This window comes from Vombatus ursinus, unplaced genomic scaffold (assembly GCF_900497805.2).
Source record: "Vombatus ursinus unplaced genomic scaffold, bare-nosed wombat genome assembly UNPS02014792.1, whole genome shotgun sequence".
NCBI classification, from domain to species: domain Eukaryota; kingdom Metazoa; phylum Chordata; class Mammalia; order Diprotodontia; family Vombatidae; genus Vombatus; species Vombatus ursinus.
In genome coordinates this window covers 13,830,489-13,855,616 of record NW_020954570.1, presented here as the reverse complement: position 1 = coordinate 13,855,616, position 25,128 = coordinate 13,830,489, and the positions used below count along the sequence as shown (strand labels likewise).

The following is a 25,128-nucleotide window of genomic DNA, read 5'->3' as shown; positions in this document are numbered from 1 at the left end:
GACAACAAAGTTGCTTCATGGATACTACCTGCTCCTGTAGCATGCATGGGTGCCCAATGTGACTCTGGGACCTTCTCTTGTCATGGAGCACAGACTCTTCCTGGGGACTAGAGTGTTCTTCAGTGTGCTCCTAGGCAGACCACTTCCCAAACATCCATAGACTTCTCTTTATGCCAAACTGGGTTGGACAAATTGCTGACTTTTTCTTGAATTTCCCCATCAGAATTCAGTCTGATGTCTTTCCTAGGTCTGTTTGGATAAGTTTGGGGAGGGATGGGAGGAGCTAGCCTTACTTCTTCACACTAATATAAGATTCAACTTACTAAATACTCTAATAGTATTTACTTTCCTCAGCCTGGCATCAAAAGTCCTCCTAATCCAGGTACACTCCATTTTTCCAGCCTTATGTCCTCTTACTCTATTACATGTACCTCATGGTTCAGAGATATTAAGACTATCAAGTGTTCCATGAACATATCCAGTGCTTTTCAACCTCCATGCCTTTACTCATACTGTTTTCTCAGCTCGAATATCATCCCTAAACCTTCTCTGCCCTCACCCCACATCCCTGCCCCCAACACCATCTTTCTGTCAAAATCTTAGCCACCTTTAAGGCCAGTTCAAATGTAATTTCCTCCATGAAGTCTTCTATTATCTCCTTAATCAAATAGAATCTCTCTTTTTTTCTGAATCCTCAAAATACTTTGTACCATAGTACTACTTGTGAGATGTCATAGTAGGGATCCACGGTATTAAAAAAAAAACAACCAAACCTCTGGACTTGGATGGAACCAGAAGAACTGAGTTCAGTCTCTAGCTTTGACATTTATTAACTGTATGATCCCAGGCATTTCATGGATTGAAGTTCAGAGAAGATAAACATATCGTTCAATATTATATAGCTAGTAAACAAGGTAGGGGCCTTCCACCCATGTAGACTGATAGTTTCAGCCCTGACAGCCTCAGACTAAACCTGTTCAATCAAGTTCTGTAGCTCAGGCTAATGGCACATGCTCCCCTCTGCTCCTTAGGCGTTATGCTTTTCTTTCAAGGTGCAGAGTAAGAAGTGACAGAGGGACTCAGGGTTCCCAGGATTTTTTGAGCTCAGTTTCTTTAAATATCTCTATTGTTTGTAGGTACCTTTGTATGGCTGGTGTGGAACAGAACACTGGTACTTTCTTTTTCTTTTTTAAAAAATAAGTTTAATAGATTTTTTTTTTTACATTATCACCAGAGAAGGAAACGCAAACCACTTCAGTATCTTTGCCAAGAAAACCCCACGGACAGTATTAAAATAATAAAAGATGAATTTTCACTGGAAGATGAGCCCCTCAGGGTAAAAGGTGTCCCAACATGCTACTGGGGAAGAGCAAAGCACAACAAGTAGCTTTAGTATTAATTAAACAACTGGGTCTAAGCAAAAAGGAGGCGCTGCTGTTGATGTATCTAGTGATGAAAGGAAAACCGGAAGTTGTATAGATCAATATTGTACAGGAACATGGAATGGAAAATCCATGAATAAAAGTAAGCTGCATGTGGTCAAATAGGAGATGGAAAGATTAAACACTGACATCTTGGGTGTCGTTGAACTTAAATGGATAGGGACGGGTGAGTTTAATTTGGGTGATTGTTATATACTGCTATGGGCAAGAATCCCATAAAAGAAATGGAGTGGCCCTTATAGTCAACAAAAGGGCAAGAAAAGCAATACTGGGGTATAATCTCAAAAGTGAAAGAATGATACTTGTTTGAATCCAAGGCAAACTATTCCACATCAATTAATTTAATTTAGTCACTTCTAAGGTTTATTAATTAATGCAATTTTAAGCTTCAATTACTGATGCTGAAGAGATCAAAGTTGATCAGTTCTATGAAGACCTACATCTTCTAGAAATAACAATAAAAAAAGATGTCATTCATCATATGGGACTCAAATGCTAAATAAAGTATGAAATCAAAAGATGATTGGAATAACAAGCAAGTTTGGCCTTCTAGTACAAAATGAAGCAGGGCAGAGATTAATAGTTTTGTCAAGACAACTTGTTGGTCATAGCAAAAACACCCTTTTCAACAACCCAAAAGTGACTCTACACATGGACATCACCAGATGGTCTATATTGAAATCAGATGAATTATATACTTTGCTGCCAAAGGTGCAGAAGCTCTATACAGTTCATTAAAACAAGGTTTAGAGCTTACTGTGGGTTAGATCACGCGCTTCTTATTGCAAAATTCAAACTTAAATTGAAAAAAGTAGGAAAAACTATCAGACCTTATAGTTATGGCCTAAATAACATCCCTTATGAATGTGAAGTAGAAGTGATGAATAGATTTAAGGGATTAGATCTGGTAGATAAAATGCCTGAAGAACTATGGACAGAAGTTTGCAATATTGTATTCCAAAGAAAAAGAAGAGCAAGAAAGTAAAACGGCTGTCTGATGAGGCTTTACAAACAGCTGAGGAAAGATGGCAGCTAGATGGGGCGGTGGATAGAGCACTGGCCCTGAAATCAGGAGGACCTGTGTTCAAATCCGGCCTCAGACCAAACACTTGACACTTACTAGCTGTGTGACCCCCCCCCCCAGTTGCCTTAAAAAAAAAAAAAAGGTGAGAAAAGAAGGAAAGCAAAAGGTAAAGGAGAAAGGGAAAGATATATCCAACTGAAAGCAGAATTCCAGAGAACAGGGAGGAAAGATAAAAAAATTTTTCTTAAATGAGTAATGCAAAGAAACAGAAAACAATAGAACAGACAAGAGATCTCTTCAAGAAAATGAGAGATATCAAGGGAATAATATTTCACACAAAAATGGGCATGATAAAAGACAAAAATGGTAGAGACTTAATAGAAGCAGAAGAGATTAAGAAGACGTGGCAAGAATGTACAGAAGAACTATACAAGAAAGACCTTAACATCACCAATAATCATGATGGTGTGATTACTTATCTAGAGTTAGGCATCCTAGAGAATGAAGTCAAGTGTGTCTTACAAAGCACTGCTAACAACAAGGCTAATGGAGGTGTTGGAATTCTAGCTAAGGTATTTAAAATCCTAAAAAATGATGCTGCTAAAGTGCTGCACTCAACGTGTCAGCAAATTTGGAAAAGTCAACAGCAACCCACTGGATTGGAAAAGATTAGTTTAAACCCCAATCCTTAAAAAAAAGGCAACACCAAAGAATGTTCAAGTTACCAAACAATTAGGCTCATTTCACACTCCAGCAAGATCATGCTTAAGATTCTGCAAGCTAGGCTTCAGCAATAAATGAACCAAAAACTACCAGAACAACAGGCCAGTTTTTGAGGAGGCAGAGGAACTAGAGACCAAATTGCTAACATTCATTGGATTATGGAGAAAGCAAGGAAGTTCCAGAAAAACATCTACTTCTGCTTCATTGACTTCACTAAAGCTTTTGAATGTGTAGATTACAACAAATTGTGGCAAGTCCTCAAAAGAGATGGGAATACCACATTATCTTACTTGTCTCCTAAGGAACCTGTTATGGGTCAAGAGGCAACAGTTAGAACTGAACATGGAACCAATTGGTTTAAGATTGGAAAAGAAGTATGACAATGCTGTACATTGTCATCTTATTTATTTAGCTTAAATGCAGAGTACATCATGTAAAATGCCAGACTAGATGCATCAAAAGCTCAAATTAAGATTGTTAGGAAAAATATCAATATCAACCTCAGATATGCAGCTGATACCACTTTGATGGCAGAAAATGAAGAATCATGAAGCCTCTTGATAAAGGTAAAGAGAGTATAAAAGCTGGCTTGAAGCTTAACATCACAAAAACTAAGATCTTGGCAACTGGTCCCATCACTTCCTGGCAAACAGAGAGAGAATGGAAGCAGATTTTATATTTTTGGGCTCAGATCATTGCAGATGGCAACAGCAGTCATGAAACTGAAAGATGCTTGCTCCTTAGAAGGAAAGCTATGGCAAATCTAAAAAGCGCACCAAAAAGCAGAGACATCACCTTGTCAACAAAAGTTTGTATGTCAAAAGTCAAAGCTATGGTTTTTTCCAGTAGCAACGTGTGGCCATGAGAGTTGGATGACAAGGAAAGTTGAGTGTCACAGAACTGAAACTTTTGAATTGTGGTGCTGGAGAAGACTTTTGAAAGTCCCTTGGAGAGCAAGGAGATCAAATCAGTCAATACTTAAAAGAAATAAGTTCAGGCTATTCACTTGAAGGCCAAATACTGAAGCTTAATTAAATACTTTGGCCACATAATGAGAAGAGTCATTGGAAAAGACCCTGATGTTAGGAAAGATTGAAGGCAAAAGGAGAAGGTGACAGCTGAGGATGAGATGGATAGACAGTGTCATGGAAGCAAGGAACATGAACTTGGACAGACTTTGGAGATAGTGGATGATGAAAGGGGCTAGTATGATATGGTCCACAGGGTCAAAAAGAGTTGGACATGACTGAGCGACTCAACAACAAAGTTTCTCTGAGCATCCTTCCCTCTCCTTGAAAGAGTTATTCTACGTAAAAAAACAGCATTTTTTAAAAACTAAAAAGAAAATGCAGAAAAAAAGTCAGCACAACTGGATCATTACATTGAAAAAGTCAGAAAATATGTAATGTGCAACACCTGTAGATCTCCCAGCTCCATGAAGTGGTGACTCGGGTATTCTCTTTACAATTTTGTTATATTCATCTTTTGGTGGTGATGGTGCTGGTTGTTCCTGCCATTTGTACTGTTGCCCTCACCATGTATATTGTTTTCTTCGCTCTGCTTACTTAACTCTGCACTAGTTCATATTGATCTTCCCAAGCTTTTCTGTATTATTCTGCCGGAGAGGTTGGCAGTCTTAACAGAGGAGGGAGAATGTTCCAGGCATGGGGAACAACCAGAGACAATGCCCAGGAGCTGAGACATGGAGTTGTCTTGTTTGTGGAACGGCCAGAAGGCCAGTGTCACTGGACTGAAGAGTATGTGTTGGGGAATAAGGTTTAAGAAGAATGGAAAGATAGAAGAGGGGTAGATTAAGGGCTCTGAATGTCAAACAGAGAATTTTATATTTGCTCCTGGGAAGTAATAGGGAGCCAGTGAAGTTTACTGAGTACAGAGATGACTTAATTGGACCCGAGTTTGAAGAAAAACTCTTTAATGGCTGAGCGGAGGAAGCACTGGAGTGAGGAGAGAGTTGAGGCAGCGTCAGGGGGAGAAGGGGGCACATTTAAGAGACTTGGCAAAAGCGAAATGAACAGGCCTTGGCAAGAGCTTAGATATGAGGGGTGAGAGATGGGAAATCCAGGATGACTCGGATCGTGAGCCTGAGCCTGAGGGGATGGCGTCATCCTCTACAGTAACAGGGAGGTAAGAGAAGTAGGGGGTTGGGGGGAAATATGATGAGTTTTGTTCCGGAGGTATTCAATTTAGGTTGTCTATTGGCCATCCAGTTAGGGACAGGAGACTGGAGATCAGCCCAGGGATCGGGCGGGATCGGCGGGGAACCACCAGCCCAGAGACGGGCATCAAGGCCACGGCAGCTGATGACGTCACCAGGGGAAGGGGCAAGAAGAGGGTCCAGGACAGAACGAGGGCCACCTACAGTTAGTAAACGGCTTCTGAGACAGAAAAAGACAGTAGAGGATAAACCTTATTTGTCTGACTGCTGAAGGTGCTCCCCTCTGGTCTCAGGAGGCTCCGGCGAACGCCGCCTGGGAGAGACGCCGAATGACTGATCCCCAAGCACCTGAAACGCCGCCGCGCCCGGAAGCGCCGGGAAACGTTCCTATTACTGCACGAAGTGAGAGTGACGTCATTGGCCGCCGCGCCGGAAGTGACGCGTGGGGGTTGCAGCGTTGGAGCGGCTGCCACAAGAAGCTGCGGGCGCGGGTCTGGAGTAGTTAGCGAGTCATTAGGCGGCGGCCGCAGGGCGAGGCCGCGGGCTCCAGGTGTCCGAGCACATGGAGGGCGGCGGCGGGCGCGGCTCGAGCAGCGCGCTCTTCTCCGGCTTCCGCGCCCTCGGGCTCTTCAGCTCCCACATCCCACACGTGGTTCGCTACCACGGCCGGCACCGCAGGTTCTACGTGACAACCTGCGTGGGGAAGAGTTTCCACACCTACAATGTAAGTAGCCCGTCGCCCTTCCCCCAGCGGCGCCCGGGGCTTGTGCCTCCCCCGCCCCCACCCGCGTGTGCCCGGGGTCGTGGCCGTCGTCCGGAGCCTGAGCCTGGGGCAGAGTGAGCGCCCGGGCGGACTCGTTCGGCCCCGCTCCCCGGCTCCGCTTGTACGATATTGCCCGCGCAGCCGGTTTGCAGCTTCGCCGTCATCCCATGATCCCTCTGACGCTCCTGTGGACTTGGCCATTCCTTGGCTCCCGAGGCATTGCTCTGTCCTGAATCTCTCCGGCCTGTCTGACCACACTTGTCCATCTCTGGCCGAATCATCACCCTCGTGGTGTGTGTTCGCTCCCATCTCCCTCCTGGGCCACCTGTTCTTTCTTTACTTAGAGGTTTCACGTGCTTCTATGGATTCGATTATATATGTGAGTAAACTCCAAGTCCTGATTTCTCTCCAGATCTCCTGGTATCACCAACTGCCTGATGAATATTTTCCCCTGATATTTGCTAGGCATCTCAAACTCAACATGGGGGAGGGAGAAAGAACTCCTCCCTAACTTGTTTGCAAACTCAGGTTCATGTTTGGCTTATTTTCTTCAGCCTTCAAGTTCTACTATTAGGGGCCAGATCTAGTTCCTGCTGCAGCATCTCTTCACACAAAAAGACTAACCTAGTTCAGGTTGTCATCCCCTAGGTTATTGTAATAGCTTCCTAACTGGTCACCGCCAGCTCTTTCCCTTTTCATTGTTATTCATGCACCTGTCAAAGTAATCTAGCTATGGAATAACTAGCTTTGAAATAGTGACTCGATGTGCTCCTCAGCTCAGAAACCTTCAGTGGCTCCCTGTTGCCTGTAGGCTAAAATATAAACTCCTTATCCTGACTTTTGAGATCCTCTATGATCTGGCTTCAAAATACTTTTCCAATTTTCTTTCACATTAATTCCATTAATTAAGTCTACGTTCAAGAACTCCTCCTTAACTTAGTATATGTGATCTTCGTTCAGTACATTTGTCCCATACTACAATATACTTCTTTCTCATCTCTGCTTTTCAGAATGTTTTTTTTTTTTAGGCTTGATTCAGGTGATACATCCTCCAAGAAGCTTCCCCTGACCTTAACTGATAGTGTTTTCTCTTTCATCAAATTATCCTAAAGCAGTTTGTCTGACTGACTCTCCTTTGCCTCAGTAACACCTTTACCATATTTATCTGTGAAATATATTTATCTTTCCATCTGCCTTCCTCTTCTTTGCCAAGACTTTAAACTTGGAACTTAAACTAGGAACTTAAAAAAAATTCTTGTATTTTTATTGACTAGTATAGTACCTTCCATATAGTGGATGTAATAAGGGATGAGTCTTGAAATTAAAATGAAATGAGCAAATACATTAATTTCCTTTGTGCAGTGCCCTTTTAGGCACTTGGGAAAATGCAAAATTTAGATAAAATACAACTCTTGCGACAGTTAAATCCAGGAATATATAAACATAGGTATGTGGAATATTAACATAAATTAGTAAGAATATTAATTAAGTTCCATGATACAGGACTAGATTTAGAGTCAGAGGATCTGGTGTCAAATTTCACCTTTTTTCTACTTAATGACCTGTGTGACCTGGAGCAAGTTCTTCCCTTGGCTTTAGAGGGATCCCTCTAGAATCATTTGTTAATTCCACTTCCAAAAATAATTTTGTAATTTCATATAATCCATGTATATAAGTTCCATTTAAACTGGTGTTTAAAATTCTTTATTACCTGGCCTTTCCATTCTTATTACACATTATTCCCTTTCATGCACACTACAGTCCATCCAAACTGGCCTTCTTACTGTTCCTCTTACTTAATTACTTTTATCTTCCCTATTGATGCCTTTTCATTGGCTCCCTCTCACACCTAGAATGTACTCCTTCTTCACCTCTGCCTCTTAGAATTTCTGTTTTCCTTAAAGACTCATCTCAGTCCACATTCTACATGAAGCCTTTCCTGATTCCCCTGAGCTGCTAATATCTTCTTCTGTACCAAAAACAGACAAAAAACAAACAAAACTTTGAATTGATTTTATCTGGGTCTTCTCCATTCCTTCATCTCAAATACCTTGAATTGATTTTATGTATCCATGTATAGAATCTCTGTTTTGTCTTCACATTTGGATTGCCTAGCACAGTGCCTAGATATGCCTTTTGATTGATTGATTAATTGAGAGCTGGAAAATGGAGTGCTTTATGAGGCCCAAGAGGAAAAGTCATTTTTTGTGTGGTTGGAAGGGAGGGTATGCATGTGTGTATATGTGGGTGAAGAGGTGGGGAGGGCAGCGGGGAATTCTTTTGTTTGTGAAGATGAAAAGACTGTTCCTCACCTTTAAGTTTAGGATCCTGGTTCCAAAAGGGATTTTTATGTTCTCAATTTGCTTCAGGTTGTTGGATGTCTTCAGTGGACAGTAGGCCACCTTAGTCCCTCTATAGTTTTTTTCATAGCCAAAGGCTGTATTCCTAATCATAATCACATATTTCACAAATGTGCTCTTTGCCGCAAGGAGAAATAATGTAGCTATACAAATCTATCACTACTGGAAAAATGAACCATGATTCTTTGCCCTCCTAAAGTTTGTAGAGTTATTTTCACATGCAAAGGACAACACATTTTGTTATTTAATGAGTTTTAATTCTTAAACATGATGTTAAAATTAAATGGGTTTGTTTTTTTTTACAGGTCCAGAAGCTTAGTCTGGTGGCAGTAAGTAAGTATGCAATTCATTCTAAATTTGTTAACATTTTGTACTTTCTAACTGGTATAAAATATTATTCTTGAATTACATAATGTAATGGGAGATTATTTTGAAAATGAATTTGTGAAGCATTTTTTTGGGAAGTGAAGCAGTATGGTATAATAGAAAGGATGTTGGGCCCATATTCAAATTATTTCACTCCTTGAGCCTCAGTTTCCTTATTAGTAAACTGGAGATAATGATACTTGGCACTACTTACCTTATAGGGTTGTTGTGAGAAAATCACCATAAATCTTAAAAGTTCTATATAAATATAAGTTCTTGTTATACAGGCAGGAATGATACCAGTAAAAAAAGAAAGCATCTGACAAAATCAGTCTCCTTATAAAGGAACCCATACCAGTGACCTCAAATTTTAAAAGGAATGAATGAGGATTAATAGAAAGGAGTATCTCAGATCTGTAAAAATAATGTCAGCAATATTAAAGTCCCAAATGAGCTGATGTTCTTGAGAAATACCACAGACAAAAATGAGAGTCATTTATCCAGTTAATAGTCAACAAATATTTATTACCAGTAACCATGTACCAGGCACTATTCTAAGTGCTGGAGGTAAAAAAAAGGCAAAAGTAGTCCCTTATGGCAAGGAGCTTACATTCTAATGGGAGAGACATCATGCAAATGATTTGGTAAATACAAGCTATTTACAGAATAGATTGGGGTGTATAGCGTGTTCAAGGAGGACTAGCACCCCTGGTGTGAGGGCTTGCCAATCTGCTTTCAGGGATGCTCATCTACCTTTGGTGTCCATCTGGCACTCAGCTCTCACCTGTGGCTCCTAGAAGCTGTAGCATGTGGCTCAGCCACACTCTGGTAAACCATCTCAGCAGACGAACTATACCAGGTTGAGGGTAAGCGATGAGCCACAAACTTGTAGGGGAATGTCTACCCCAAGCACGTGAAAACTTCCCCTGGCATAGTGGACGGATGAGAACAGTTTGTTCCAGTGGCCATGAAGGTGACTGAAGTAGGCATTGTGCAATGCTTACAGCTGGTCAGACATTGAAGATGCCAAAGTTATCCATTGCATCCCAGGCCATCACCAGTCGTCCTGACTTTTGTCTTGCCACAGGACTTCCATGACTCTAGAAGACTGAGGCTGATGACTGTGCAATTCTACCTCATTTAAATCCAGTGCACCCATGAGTATAGATATCACCCTGTGATGTTATTGTTCTTTGAAAATGAAGGACAAATGACAGAGTAGATAGAAGGTAACCTAAGAAAAGGAAGTATGTGGGGAGATTGGAAAAGACTTCTAGCTGCCATCCCAGAGCAGATACAGGTGATACAGTAGAGAGCTCTGAGCCTGGAGTGTAGAAGAGAATCAGACACTAGCTGTGTGATTCTGGGCAAATCACATACCTTCTGTTTGCCTCAGTTTCCTCAGCCGTAAAATGGGTATGGTAACAATACCTACCTCACAGAGTTTGATGTGAGGATCAAATGGGACAGTATTTGTAAAGCACTTAGCTTTAAGAGTACCTGGCATATAGTGATGCTGTCTGAATGCTTATTTCTTTCTTCCCCTCTTGCAGAAAGTACAATTTAAGTTGAGTTGTGAAGGAATCTGGAAAAACTTAAGAGACTGAGGTGAAGGGAATAGTGATGGGAGATAGTATGTTATATTCAAGAAATAGCAAGTAGGCTAGTGAATCTGGGTATTGGAGTGTGTGAAGAGGAGTAAATTATAAGAACACTGGAGGAGTAGAAAAGGGCCAAGGCATGAAGAACTTTAAATGCCATACAGGAGTTTATATTTGATCCTAGAGGTAGTAGGGAGCTATTGGAACTTGTTTAATCTAGAGGCAATATGGTCAGAACTGAGAAGAGGCGTGAGGCAGGGAGATGGACACTAATTCAGGACACTAATTCAGTAGTACAAGCAAGAGGTAGTGAGAGCCTGAACTAGGTGGTGACTGTGTGAGTGAAGAGAAAGGTGTGTGGTGTGTACTCCACATAAACATTAAGTGCCTATTATGTGTCAGAGGATGCACAGAAAGGCACGACATTCCCTACTTTGAAGAAGCTTACAGTCTAATGGGGAACACAGAAAAAGAAATAGAGAAGCGGGGAGGTATGAGGGAGTGGGTGGGAGGGCATGCTGCAGCAGCAATCTCCATGGTCTGGTAGGAATTGATGAGATGACTTAGGGGCTCTGCTGAAATGGAAGGTATGGAAGGAGGCTCCCCTGATAGCCACCTCCTACAATCTGGGAGAGGCCCCAGTGGCAGAGTTTACTAAGGTGGTATGAGTTAAGGTAGAAGAGACAAAATTTATTAGTGAGGGTGAAGGAGAGTGAGGAGTTCCGTATAACACTGAGTTTGTGAACCTGGGACACTGGAAGGATGATAATTCTCTCAATAGTAATATGAAACTTTGGAAGAGGAAGTTTTGGGGGAAAGATAGAGTTGTTTTGGACATGTTATGTTTGAGATGCATATGGGATGTAACAAGATGTCTAAAAGGCAATGAGTAGTGTCATAATTATAGCTTAGTAGTGAGAGTAGGGAAATCATCTCAATAGACATGATGATTGAACCCTTGGTTGCTTATCACCAACTAAGAATGGTATGGGGTCACCAGATTATGAGTTGGCCCACAGGCTAAATCCAGCCCAGCAAACTGCTTTTCTGCCACTGAGAGCTAAGAATGGTTTTTACATTTTAAAAGTTTTATTGTACAGTACTTAGGGGTAATTTTATATCTTTAAACTGTTACATCAGTGTCACAGCAGATCATTGAATTGGGCGTGTAACTAAGAAAAACTAGGAAAAGAATAAATTAAAAATTCTCAATTAAACACCAAATTGGAAATCCTGAAAAGCAAAAGTGAGGTTAATAAAATTGAAAGGAAGAAAACTATTGCGCTAATAAACAAAACTAGGAGCTTATTTTATGGGGGAAAAAAACATTAAAAAAAGTAGATAAACCATTGGTTAACTTGATTTTTAAAAAAGAAGAAAACCAAATTATCAGTATCAAAAATGAAAAGGGAGAAGTCACCACCAATGAAGAAGAAATTAAAGCAATTTATTAGGAACTGTTTTCCCCAATTATATGCCAATAAACCTGACAGTCTAAGCGAAATTAATAAATATGTTCAAAAATATAAATTGCCTAGATTAACAGAAGAGGAAATAAAATACTTAAACCCATCTTAGAAAAGGAAATTGAATAATCTTTCAATGAACTCCGTAAGAAAAAATCCCCAGGGCCAGATGGATTCACAAATGAATTCTACCAAACATTTAAAGAACAATTAATTCCAATACTATATAAACTGTTTGGAAAAATAGAGAGAGAATTCCTACAAAATTTCTTTTATGACATAAATATAGTGCTGATACCTAAACCGGGAAGAGCTGAAACAGAGAAAGAAAACTACAGAACAATTTCCCTAATGAATATTGATGAAAAAATTTTAAATAAAATACTAGGAAAGAGATTACAGCAATATGTCACAAGAATCATACACTATAATCGGGTAGGATTTATGCCAGGAATTCAGGACTGGTTGAATATTAAGAAAACGAAAAGCAAAATTGACCATATCAAATAACAAAACCAACAGAAATCATATGATTATCTCAATAGATGCATAAAAAGCTTTTGACAAAATATAGCACCCTTTTCTATTAAAAGCACTAGAGAACATAGGAATAAATGGAGCTTTCCTTAAAATGATAAGTAGTGTCTTTCTTAAACCATTATCTGTAATGGGTATAAGCTAGAAGGCTTCTGAGTAAGATCAGGAATGAAGCAAGAATGCTCATTATCACCACTGTTCAATATTGTATTCAATATTGTAGGTATAGCAATAAGAGAAGAAAAAGAAATTGAAGGAATTAGAATAGGAATGAGGAAACAAAACTATCACTGTTTGCAGATGATATGGTGGTATACTTAGAGAATCAACTAAAAAAACTAGTTGAGATAATTAACAACTTTAGCAAAGTTCAGGATATAAAATAAACCCATATAAATCATCAATATTTCTATATATTACAAACAGAGTCCAGCAGCAAAAGATAAAAGAAAAATTCCATTTAAAGTAACTATAGACAATATAAAATTCTTTGGAATCTACCTACCAAGACAAACCTCACAGGTTGTGTTGTAATTTGTTTGTTCTCTAAGAGACCCATGACATCAGGAAGATGATGTCATGACTTGCAAGTGAATTGGTTTTAAGTTGAGGGAGAGCTGTGCAAAGTCACCTAGGAACTATAGGAAACACAGTTACAAAACACTTTTCACACAAATAAAGTCAGATCTAAACAGTTGGAAAAATATTAATTGTTCATGGGTAAGCCAGGTCAGTGTAAGAGAAATGACAATTCTATCTAAATTAATACATTTTAGTGTCATAACAATGAAACCACTAAAAATTATTTTTTAGAGCTAGAAAAAATAATAAAATTCATCCGGAAGAACAAAGGTCAAGAATATCAAGGTAATTAATGACAAAAAACTTTGAAAAAAAGTGGACCAGCTGTACAGGATCTCAAACTTTAAGTAAAGTGGTAATCATCAAAACTATCTGGTACTGACTAAGAAATAGAGTGGTGGATCAGTGGAAAAGATTAGGTACATAAGACAGTAGTAAACGACCATAATAATACAGTGTTTGATAAATCCAAAGACCTGTGGTTCTGGGATGAGAGCTCACTGTTTGACAAAAACTACCAGGAAAACTAGAAAACAGTATGGCAGAAACTAGGTATAGACCAACATCTTATACTACATAGCAAGATAAGGTCAAAATGATGATTTAGACATAAAGGGTGATACCCTATGCAAATAAGGAGTGCATGGAATAGTTTATCTGTCAGGTCTCTGGAGAAGGGAAGAATTTATGATGAAATAAGATAGAGAGCATTGTGAAATGTAAAGTGGATAATTTTGATCATATATCATATATCAATTTTGATAATGAATCAAAAAGTTTTTGCATAAACAAAACCAATACAGCCAAGATTAGAAGGAAACCAGAAAGCTGGGAAACAGTTTTTACAGTATATGTCTCTGATAAAGGCCTCGTTTCTCAAATATATAGAGAACTGAGTCAGTTTTATAAGAATACAAGTCATTCCCCAATTGATAAATGGTCGAAAGATAGGAACAGGCTGTTTTCAGATGAAGAAATCAAAGCTGTATCTGGTCATGTGAAAAAATGCTCTAAATCACTATTGATTAGAGAAATGCAAATTAAAATAACTCTGAGGTACTGTCTAACACCTATTAGATTGGCTAATATGGTGGAAAATGATAAGTGTTGGAGGGAATAGGGGAAAATTAGGACACTAATGCACTTTCGGTAGAGTTGTGAACTGATCCAAACTTTCTGGAGAGCAATTTGGAGCTATGCCCAAAGGGCAATCAAACTGCATACCCTTTGATCCAGCAGTACTACTACTAGGTCTGTATCCCAAAGAGATCCAAAAAAAGGGGAAAGGACCTATTTGTACAAAAATATTTATAGTGGCTCTTTTTGTAGTGGCAAAGAATTGGAAATTGATGGGATGCCCATTAATTGGAGAATGGCTAAACAACTTGTGGTATATGATGGTAATGGAATACTATTGTGCTGTAAGAAATGATGAGCAGGCAGATTTCAGAAAAACCTGGAACGACTTACATAAATTTATGCAAAGTGAAGTGAGCAGAACCAGTAGAACGTTGTATGCAGTAACACCAAGAGAGTACAATGATTGTCTGTGAATGCCCTAGCTTTTCTCAGCAATATAGTGATCTAGTTCCAGCACTCTATCCACTGCACCATCTAGCTGACCTATCCGTGAAGTGGTCAAGTGTTAAGTGCTATGAAGGAGTCGAGAAGGATTGAGAAAAGGCCATTGGAATTTTTTTTTTTTCTTGCAGGCAGTTGGGGTTAAGTGATTTGCTCAGAGTCACACAGATATGTATGATGTCAGGTGATGGCTCACCTATCTTGAACTTTAATTCACTTTTTAAAAATTGTTTAAATCTTTTCTAGTTTGAAAAGTTTTCCTGGTGGAGAAAATGTAAGCAAGATAAGAATTGACTACATTCAGCCTTTCCACTTACTAACATGTTCCAAGTAAACTTAATTGCCTTTCTTGATAGAGTTAACAGGTTGGTAAATCAGTGAAATGCCCATAAACAATAATGGTAGCAAACATTTGTGTAATACCTTACAAAATGCTTTATGTATATCATCTCATTTACTCTTTTTAAACAACTCCTTGAGGTAGGTGCTACAAATATTTTTATCCCTATTTTATAAATTAGGGAAAGTGAGGCTAAGAGAGATCATGCTGCTATTAAATATAGTGAGGTAGAATATCAACTTAGGTCTTTTGACTTAAAGTCCAAGGCTCTTCCCACTACACAGCACTGCCTCAAGTATTTTAATAAATATTGACATAGAGTATCTGAAGTTCATAAAAATATTTGACAGCCTTTTGAGTGACATTGTAGATAAGATGGTGAGCATATGGATGTTTTTATTAGTGAACAACTATAACCAAAGATTGTTAGGCAGTGGATTTATCATAGATCCAGCTCATATAGTATGATATATGTAATCATAAGTAATCCTGGCTCTGTCTCTTACAACTGGTGGATGTCAGACAAGTCACTTAACCTCTTTTATCCTCATTTTCCTGCAACCAAATGAAGGAGGTGGATTAGATGATCTCTGAGATCCCTTCCCGTTCTAAATCTGTGGTCCCATTATCTATTCCAGGAAAGTTAAAGGATGTGCCCTGCATCAATCTGGTTGAGGAAGCAGAGCTGGGTTTGAACCTGACTTCTTTGATTTATGAGCCCAAGCTCTTTCCACTCTGCGACAGAATTCTTTGGAGTACCACAGTGATTTGTTCTTAGCTACATCCAACCCATTATTTTAATCACTGGTTTAGATGAAGACATGAGGATCATGTTTATCAGATTTTTAAATCACACAAAACTTGGAGAAGTAGCTAATATATACATGTCAAAGACTCGTGTGCTCAACTGAATCAAGAAGATGCAAACTAAGTAGAAATAAAAATTCACTGCACAAATATAGGATGGGAGAATTTATATTAAAAAAAATATCCTAGGGTTTCAGTTGACCATGAGTTTAATAAGGAGGCATCTTATTTTGGTGGAATGAACACTAGATTTGGAATCCTAACGGGCACTTTACTGGCCTCATGACCCTGGGAAAGTTACTCCTTTTATAAAATTTGAATTATGTGATCTTTAGGGTCCCTTTCAGCTCTAAAATCCTGTGATCCAGAGGTATGATACGTGCTTTAAAAATGGATTGTCATATGCTTCATTAATAGAAGTCATGTTTAGGAATACAGTAAGAGGCACCGTGCTACATGGGCTATTGGGTCTGCCTGAGAGTATGACATGGGTTAAAGTCCTTCCTTTGCTGTATACTGGCCATATATATTGTATGGGCAAATCTCTCGGTGTCCTAGTCTGTGCAGAAGAATTGCTGATCTGAATTGATAGTTTGCTCACTGGGAACTTCTTACACAGATGAAATCATGGGTCAGAACAACATCAACAAAAAAAGTATAGATCATGAGGAGTAATAGCCCCACTATGTTTTGTGGTTATTGTGGAGTATTATTTTTAATATTCCATATACATTTTAAGAGAGGCAGTGACAGGTTTTTAGATTCGTTTTCAGAGTTGATCAGTGAGGATGAAGATGCTATAAACCAAATCACATAAGGAATAATTGAAAGTATTGGAGATACTTAGCCTAGAGAAGAGAAAAATAAGAAAATGATGTAACTGAATGTGAGTTTTTTTTTAAAATGTCATTTGTAAAATTGAGGATTGCTTTTTATGTTTTCTTTTTTGATTATTTATTTTAGCATTCATTTTTTTAAAAATTGAGTTCCAAATTCTCTCCATCACTCTACAAGGGGTGGGGGACCTGTGGCCCCAAGGCCACATATGGCCCTGTAGGTCCTCAAGTGCAACCCTTTGACAGAATCCAAACAGTCAAAGGGCCACACTTGAGGACCTAGAGGGCCACATGTGGCCTTGAGGCCACAGGTTCCCCACCCCTGCCCTAACCCCCTACACACCCATTGAGAAGGCAAGCATGATGATGTCAATTATATATGTGGAGTGCTTTTTATATTTTCAATAAATAAGAAAACTATTTCATGGAAATCATTTTTATATGGGAGAAGCATTAGGGTTATTAGAGTTTTGCATTTTTTTTCTTATCTTACATTATTTACTTGTTCATTTACCTTCCCACTCTCCTGCCATGACTAGTCTTGAAACATGTTATATCTTTTTGTTATTGAAATTGACTTACCATCCTACCCATGCTGGAAGTGGGCCTGATTCGATGGCTAAATGGCATAGAAGCTTGGGCCAGTTCATGGCTCCTCAGGCAACTAGGAGGTCCCTGACGGGAAGGAAAGGAAGGGGCTGTACCATATATATAGAGGTTACATTTAGTATGGACACCAAATTGGCTTTAGCTCTATTGTAACTTGGGACTCTGAAAGCTAAAGTCTCAGCTACCCAGGTAGCAGGGACTGCAGTTTATCCCCATGCCCCATGAAGCATGTGGAAAGCAAGGTAGAATATTTTCTTATTTTATATTAAGACTTGGAAAAAATAATTAACTCTTTTCTTGTTTGTTCCCTCTTAGGCAATTCTGTACCTCAGGATATCACTTGCTTGGCAGCTGATGGGAGGCTGGTCTTTGCTGCATATGGGAATGTTTTCTCTGCATTTTCCCGAAACAAAGAGGTTTGTATCACTTATTCAGGAAATATTTTAATTTATCTATTTCATATGGTGAATTGTAACGGAGGAAAAATAATGAGTGCAGCTTGTTTCTTCTGTCAGCTTCTCAGGAACCTTGCTGTTTTTCCACCTTGGTAGACCTGGGAGGGAGTTAAATTACCCATCTTCCTCATTCTCAGGCAGATCCTATTCTGGACCAAAATACTATATTATCACTTCACTAATTGTCTAGGATGGAAAAGAGTGCCTTAGCTATGTAGTACAATATAATGAGATAAGAGAAGTGGCAATATTGATTACCCTGGTAGCTCTATACTTTAGCCACTCTGTGGTCTGTGATTTTTGACAAGGTTCTTAATGTTACACAAGCGCTCCATTAAAGTTAATTTTGAATCCAGCTGAAAGCCTTTTCCACCACCCCCAGTCCCCAGTGCCTTGGATTCCATATAGCTTCTAACTCTGCGTCTTTTATGTGTTATATGTGTATATGTCATCTCATCCTACTAGTCTGTAATTTCTACAAACAGCTTTATCTTATCTAATGTTGTAAATCAATTATAAACAGGTATTCAGTAAGTTTTTGTGGATCTCTCATGTCTTAATGAGTTTCTAGAGCCAAATTAAAATCAGTACCTGGTTACCAACCATGCTAATCTGAATATAAAGGTTTTTAACCTTTATTGTGTTCTCAGAATAGTGTTTTTAAATGCATAAAATGAAATATTTAGGATTATAATGGAAACCAACTACATTGAAATACAGTTATCAAAATACTTAAACCAAGTTCACAGACCCCAGTTTAAGAACCCCTGCTGTAAGACCCCCTAGTTTGTCACTAGGTTTATACCTGAAACCTTTTTAGCTTGATAAGACCTGTCCAGTACTCTTTCTTTCTCTCTTGGTTCTTCTCCCTTTCTGACCATTTCTTCTGAGTGTCCCTTGCTATGTCCTCATTCTTATGGTGTCTTTCACTTGTTGGTGTACCCTCAAGACTGCCCTGGGCTGTCTTTAATATAGTCTGTCTCTTAGGGACCATATCAGCTTACATGGGTTTAAATATCATCTCTGTCCTGATTACTTCCAGATATGTGTAATCAGCCTTAGTTTTTCTTCTGATCTGTGATCCTTTATTATCACAAACTGCTTGGACATTTTGAGCTGGATATCCTGTAGGCATCTCAAATTCAGTGTATCTCATTGTATTTTCTCCAAAAACCAATCTTTTTACACATTTCCCTCTCTCTGTTGAGGACACCACCATCCTTTCAGTCTCAAGTTTACAACTTTGTTGTCATTCTCAACTTCTCACATTAACTCATGTCACATACCCAATGAGTTGCCAAGTCTTGTTGTTTCTACTTCCATGTCATCTATCCCCTTCTTCTTTTACTAATGAAGCTGCCAGTCAGGTTCAGGCCCTTATCACCTTTCATCTGCATTATTGCAAGAGCTTCCTAGGTGTGTATGTTGTCAGGTTTGGATTGTAAACTCATCAAAGGCAAAGACTGGTTCATTTTGGCTTTGTATCGTTTGATTAATATAGTGTCTGAAAATCCAAGATCACCTCTATGGTACATGATGTATAAAAATAGGATTTTAAGGCAGGGTCCTCCCTGCCTTTCGTTTGTTATTACTTTAAGAAGAATTTATATAAAAAGTTTAAATAGTGACCTTGGGCAAGTCACTTAACCCCGATTGCCTCACTAAAAAAAAAAAGTTTAAATAGCATGGTTGTTTTTATGTTTTCTAATATTACTAACATTTTCTGAATTAGCAAACCTAATGGAAACATTTTGAACTTTTGATGTTATAGGTAGCACATACCTTCAGGGGTCACAATGCAGAAATTCACCTCTTACAGCACTTTGGGGATCATGTCATCTCTATTGATACAGACAGTATTCTCATTATTTGGCATGTATATTCAGAAGGTAAGAATGAACATTATGCAATTTATTTAACTTGGGATGGGAGTAAATAAATCTTTAGGTGGTTAATCTTTTATGGAGGGCTATCAGCATTAGCAATAAATATTTTTTACAGTAAAAGAATTACTCCATTTCCTTCCATTGATTAAATTTTCAAGCAGCAACCAAAATCACAATTTTGATAGCTTGTCTATCTGATTTTTTATGTTACTTGTTTTCTAGAAATATAATTTAATTATTGACATTCCCAGAGTTTAGTAAATTGTTACATTTTATGTTTAAGTTGTCAGATAACCATATTTGGTTTCTCATCCCTGCATAGTTCTGGAATGAAGGTCTTTTTTTAAAAGAGTGCATAAATACAGATTACTAATAAAGGAGACTTTGGAAATAATCTTGGCTGGTTATATATGCTATTGTTCTACTGGGTCAGACCTACATCCATTTCCGTTGGTATCTTATCTTTGACACTGGCACCAAGGGACATTTGTGGAATTAAATCGTCAAGTCAACCTCAGAAGATTTGAGGTTGAGGTCCAGAACATCCCCAACTTCCCTTCATGATTCATAGATCCATCATCCATAAAATTTATTTGAATCCTCTTCAAACTTTTATATTTTCACATTGTACTACCTCTTAGAGTAACAAGTTACTGAAAGTTTGCTACTCATATGTAAAGTAATTTGTCTTGAAATAACTTTTTTAAAGGTCAAGGCCACTGTTCTATTTCACTTGGTGATTTCATCAGCTCCAATTGATTCAGTTATCATCTCTGTGAAGATGATTCTCAGATCTCTTCATCCAACCCTAACCTCTTGCCTAACCTTCTCCAGTCTTGCATCTCCAGATACCTCTGGAACATCTCAGACTGGTTGGTCCATAGACATCTTAAACGTAGCATGCCCCAAAACTAATTATTTATCCTCTCCAAACGCAACCTCTTTCTCACATCCTTATTACTGGTAAGGGCACCACCATCTTCTCAGTCACCCAGGCTCACAACCTAGTTATCAACTTCAGCTCCCTTTTTCTCATCCTCCACATCCAGCACGTGACTGGTAAGTCCTATTGATTCTGCCTTTTGTAACTTCTCTTTTAAACACCTTCTTCTCTCCTCTGACATTGTTACCACTCTGGTGCACTCCCTTATTACCTCACACCTGGACTATTGGAATAGCCTCCTGGTTGGTCTCTCTGCTTCAAGTCTCTCCCCACTCCAAGCCATCATCCCCTCTGTCAAATTGATGTTACTATAAAGTACATGTCAACAAAACTTGGGAAGACTTTTTAAAAACCTGGGAAGATTTGTATGGACTGATGCAAAGTGAAGTGAGTAGAACTAGGAGAACATTGTACTCAGTAACAACAATATTGTAATGATAATCAGCTGTGAAAAACTTTAGCTGCTCTGATCAGTACAATGATCCTGACAGTCCAAAGGACTTATGATAGAAAATGCTATGCACCTGCAGAGAGAGAATTGATGAGCTCCAAGTATAAGTTGAAATGTATTTTTTTACTTTATTTTGGAAATATATTTTGCGTAACTTCATATGTATAATGGGTATTAATAATGCTTGTGTTATTAGTGTGTAGGAGAGGGGCTGGAGGGAAGGAGAAAAGTTGGAACTCAAAATTTAGAAATGCATGTTAAAGTAAGTTAAAAAAAAAAAAAGCACAGGTCTGACCAGGTTACACCTCCCCATTCAATAAACTCCCTTTCATCTCCTAGAGCAAATATAAAGCCCTCTATTTGTATTTGAAGACCTTCATAACCTGGCCTCTTCTTACCTTTCTATTCTTATTCCTTACTCCCTAGTACTCTGAGATAACAGTGACACTGATCTCTCCTGGCTGTTTGCCTGAATGACACTCCATCTCCTGACTGTGTATTTTCTTTTTTTTTCCCCATGGATAAATTCTTATTGTAGTTTTTTATGTTTTTACATTACCATAATTTCCCTCATTCTCTTCTTTTCCCCCCTGTGGAATGGGAAAGCCATCCCACATAACAAATAGCATATTTTTAAAGCAAAAAAAGATTAAAGTAGAGGAAAAATTCTGCACGATTGATTAATATATTGAAGGTGTTTAAAAATATGTGCAATGTGCAACATTTATGGACCTATTACCTTTGACTTTGCATTTTTACTCACTGTCCCCCATACCTGAAATTCTCTCCTTCATTTCTTATCTCCTGGCTTCCTTTTAGGTCCAAGATAAAATCACAGCTTCTTGATCCTTCTTAATGCTAGTGCCTTCTCCCTGTGATTATCTTTCATTTATCCTGTCTGTCACATGGTTATTTGCATGTTGTCTCTCCTACCAAACAGTTCCTTTAGAACATGAACTGATTTTTGGTTTTTTTTGGGGGGGGGGGTGTCATTCTTTGTATCCCAAACTATAAGCACAATAAATCATTGTTGATTTTACTTCCATTAATTTAATATATTATTAGCTGGAGTACCCTAGCATCATATGTATCTTGGAGAATTCAATTCTATGCAGACTGTCTTAAATCAGTTATAAAATATGAAGTAAAGATGTAATTAGCAAATAGATCAGGTTTGCTGCTATAGTTCTACATCTAGGGAAGTGTTTTCTTTAACATAATCTCTTTTTCTATTTCCTACCTCTAAACCAGTTCTATATCAATGTCAAATTTTTACTCCATTCCAGATAAGAACAATTTTTCTTAATAATCTTGGTATTCATTGTTTCCATCTTAACTATGTTTGTTTACCCCATCAGAGAACTCTTACAGGTGAATTTGTAACAAATCTAAATTTTAAAATTTACTTACTCTTAGTATTAGGTATATGGAAGAAATACTGGATTTTTGCTGAAATTATTTTGCTTTGTTCTTTAAACTGTCCCCCTGTTTGCAGAGAAGTACCTGCAGTTGACCTTTGATAAGGCTGTTTTTAAGATTTCTGCCATTTTGCATCCAAGTACCTACTTGAACAAAATTCTCCTTGGGAGTGAGCAAGGAAGCCTGCAGTTGTGGAATATTAAATCCAAGTAAGAATATTTCTAATTATTTCAAGCATCTCCCCACCTTTCAGCTTGTGTTCCATTCGTTTAGCAACTAGTACTCCTAACCAATAGCTAGTTGTGTTTATTTAGTAAAATCTAGACAGACCTGTCTTGGTAATTTTCTAGTGAAAAATATTTTAAAGTTCCTTTATAAAGTCCATACAACTGACTTTGATGTGTTCTTAAGGTTCTGTAGTCAAGTATGAAATACAGAGGTGGCTTTTATTTGGTCTGAGTGAACTTTGAATAAACTGAAGAAGAAGAAAAATAAGAGTATGAACTTGAGAAATGTTGGATAAGAGCTTTCCTCAGTAATAGTAACAAGATTCATATTGCTGCAGTATTTTGAGGCATTTCTAAGAACACAGAATGGTTTTATAATACATATCTTTCTTACAAGTTAATTGAAGGTTGGTAAGAAAGAGAAGGAAAACATCATTTCAAGGTTCCTTGGAAATTTAAGAGACTTTGCTTCTCAATCTTTCCTTTAAAGTCCTTCTTAATTCTAAGAAGGTAACAATGATTGTAAATTAAATGTTTAGTGCTTTGCATAGCTAGCATAATAGTTTTAGGTTGGGTTGTATTAACTAATAAATGTACATGTTAGTATGTTGAAACTTCTTATATAATCAGTTTGCATAATAAACCTATTTTTACATGACTACATGTAGCATGATTTCACTAGTTTGAATGATCACACAGAGGTGCAGTTATATTTTTTATTTCATAACACATTTTTGTTTGTGTCTGTGGTTCATTTCATGCCAAGTTCTAGAACAAGTACACAGTCTCCACTAAGAACATTTTTGCTGTGGGGGAATGTAATCTGTTTTAATGATCTATCTTATGTTGTTTCCGACTATTTGGTAGCTAAAAGTGGGAAAAGGCTTACAGTGATATTCTAAAAGAGAATGTTCTTTATTTGGATACATAATTACAACAGTTACTGCTTGTGGCTTTGCCCAGCTTTTAAATTTAATAAGTATTCAATTCATCAAATTTATTGAATACTTGCTAGGTGAAAGGCACTATGTTAGACTTTAACTTTCCATGTTTTCTAAGCATTTGATATTTGCCCTTCAAAATTAGTGTTTTAAGTAGTTTTTTTTCTCCATATAGCAAACTTCTGTATACATTTCCAGGATGGAATCTTGCAGTGACAGCTCTCCAACAGGTTAGTATTTTTTTCTGTTAAGAAATAAGTGTTATATATATGCTTTTCTATATTTTGAGGAACACCTCTATGTTTAAGGCAGTTTGATGTGTAATTTGTTATTTTGATGCCTGTGACTTTTGGAATGAAAAAAATAGTGCTTTGGAAATGTGGAATTTAAAATAATTTAAAATGAAGAGAAACAATTCTTCGTGGGCAATTATGAATGTGAAATTCTGCATATGCAGTTGATGTATTAGTTTCACTGAACTGTTTTTTTCCACCTTTTAAAATCTTTGTTACATGTGATGTCTCGATGAATTAGGGGAGGGGAGAGGGATATATTTGGAAATGAGTGTAATTTTAAAATAAAGGATACCAATTAAATTCAGTTTTTTTTTTAAAGATGCAATTTCTACATCTATTAGCATTTGAGGAAAAAATTGAGACCTGTGTTGGCATCTGTGAAACTATTGTTTTCCTGTGCTAACTTTCTTGTAGGATTGTACAGTGCTGGGCTTGTTTTGGGTTGTAACTAAATGCCATTGATCTGTTTGAAAAAAGTTATTACTAGAATAAAAGTAATGATGTTGAATGTTGATTGTTTGGAATCATGTAGCCTAACCCTTCATCCAGTTTAAGCTTACCCTGGAAAGAACTGTTTTCCTTTATCTTGATAAACTTGGAAAAGATGATTTTTGGAATACCTTCTATAGAAATGAGATAAACTCTGGCCCAACTCTAATAACTGACTTCTTTTGTACACATTTATACCCAAACAGATACTGGATGTGTGCTTCTCTGTAGATCTGTTCTCTGTAATTGTCTACGTGTTTGCCTAGAGAGAAGCACATTATATAGACAAACTCACTAATTTGGGGATTAGACTAGAATCACTTTTAAGGTTCCTCTTAACTCTCTAACTTTGTGTTGTTTAAACATTCCCAGAAAAAGATATTATGAAACCTTTTGATAATCTGGGGTTAGGGGGATATGACAAGATGATACTGCTAAATCAATTAAATTTGGATTTAAAAAAAAATTTTTGGGGGGGTTTAATTATGTAATTTTTAGGCACCTGCAGTGGATGTCATTGCAGTTGGACTTGTATCTGGTCAGATTATTATCCACAACATTAAATTTGATGAAACACTGATGAAGTTTCGCCAAGATTGGGGTCCCGTCACTTCAATTTCTTTCCGCACAGGTATATTTTATCCTTTATAAAAAGAAGTTCTTTTACAAATTTGACAGTAATATCCTTTATAAAAAGTTCTTATACAAATTTGATAATAATAGGAAATTTTCTAAATAGTGTTTTCTTATAATCTGTGTGAATCCTATACTGTAGTAGAAGTTCACAAAAGAGTAGAGATGATCATAT

General features: G+C 37.8%; 1 protein-coding gene across 1 annotated transcript in view; it reads left to right on the top strand.

The window, feature by feature from the left end:
* The first annotated feature begins 5,927 nt into the window (after positions 1 to 5,927).
* Positions 5,928 to 25,128, top strand: part of WDR36 (WD repeat domain 36) — a 54,090-nt gene continuing 34,889 nt past the window's right edge. Inside the window, exons 1-7 of the mRNA XM_027869249.1 lie at positions 5,928 to 6,089; positions 8,794 to 8,821; positions 17,529 to 17,629; positions 19,440 to 19,557; positions 22,444 to 22,576; positions 23,711 to 23,765; positions 24,819 to 24,951. Coding sequence (XP_027725050.1) covers positions 5,928 to 6,089; positions 8,794 to 8,821; positions 17,529 to 17,629; positions 19,440 to 19,557; positions 22,444 to 22,576; positions 23,711 to 23,765; positions 24,819 to 24,951 — 730 coding nt within the window. The remainder of the gene's footprint in view (positions 6,090 to 8,793; positions 8,822 to 17,528; positions 17,630 to 19,439; positions 19,558 to 22,443; positions 22,577 to 23,710; positions 23,766 to 24,818; positions 24,952 to 25,128) is intronic.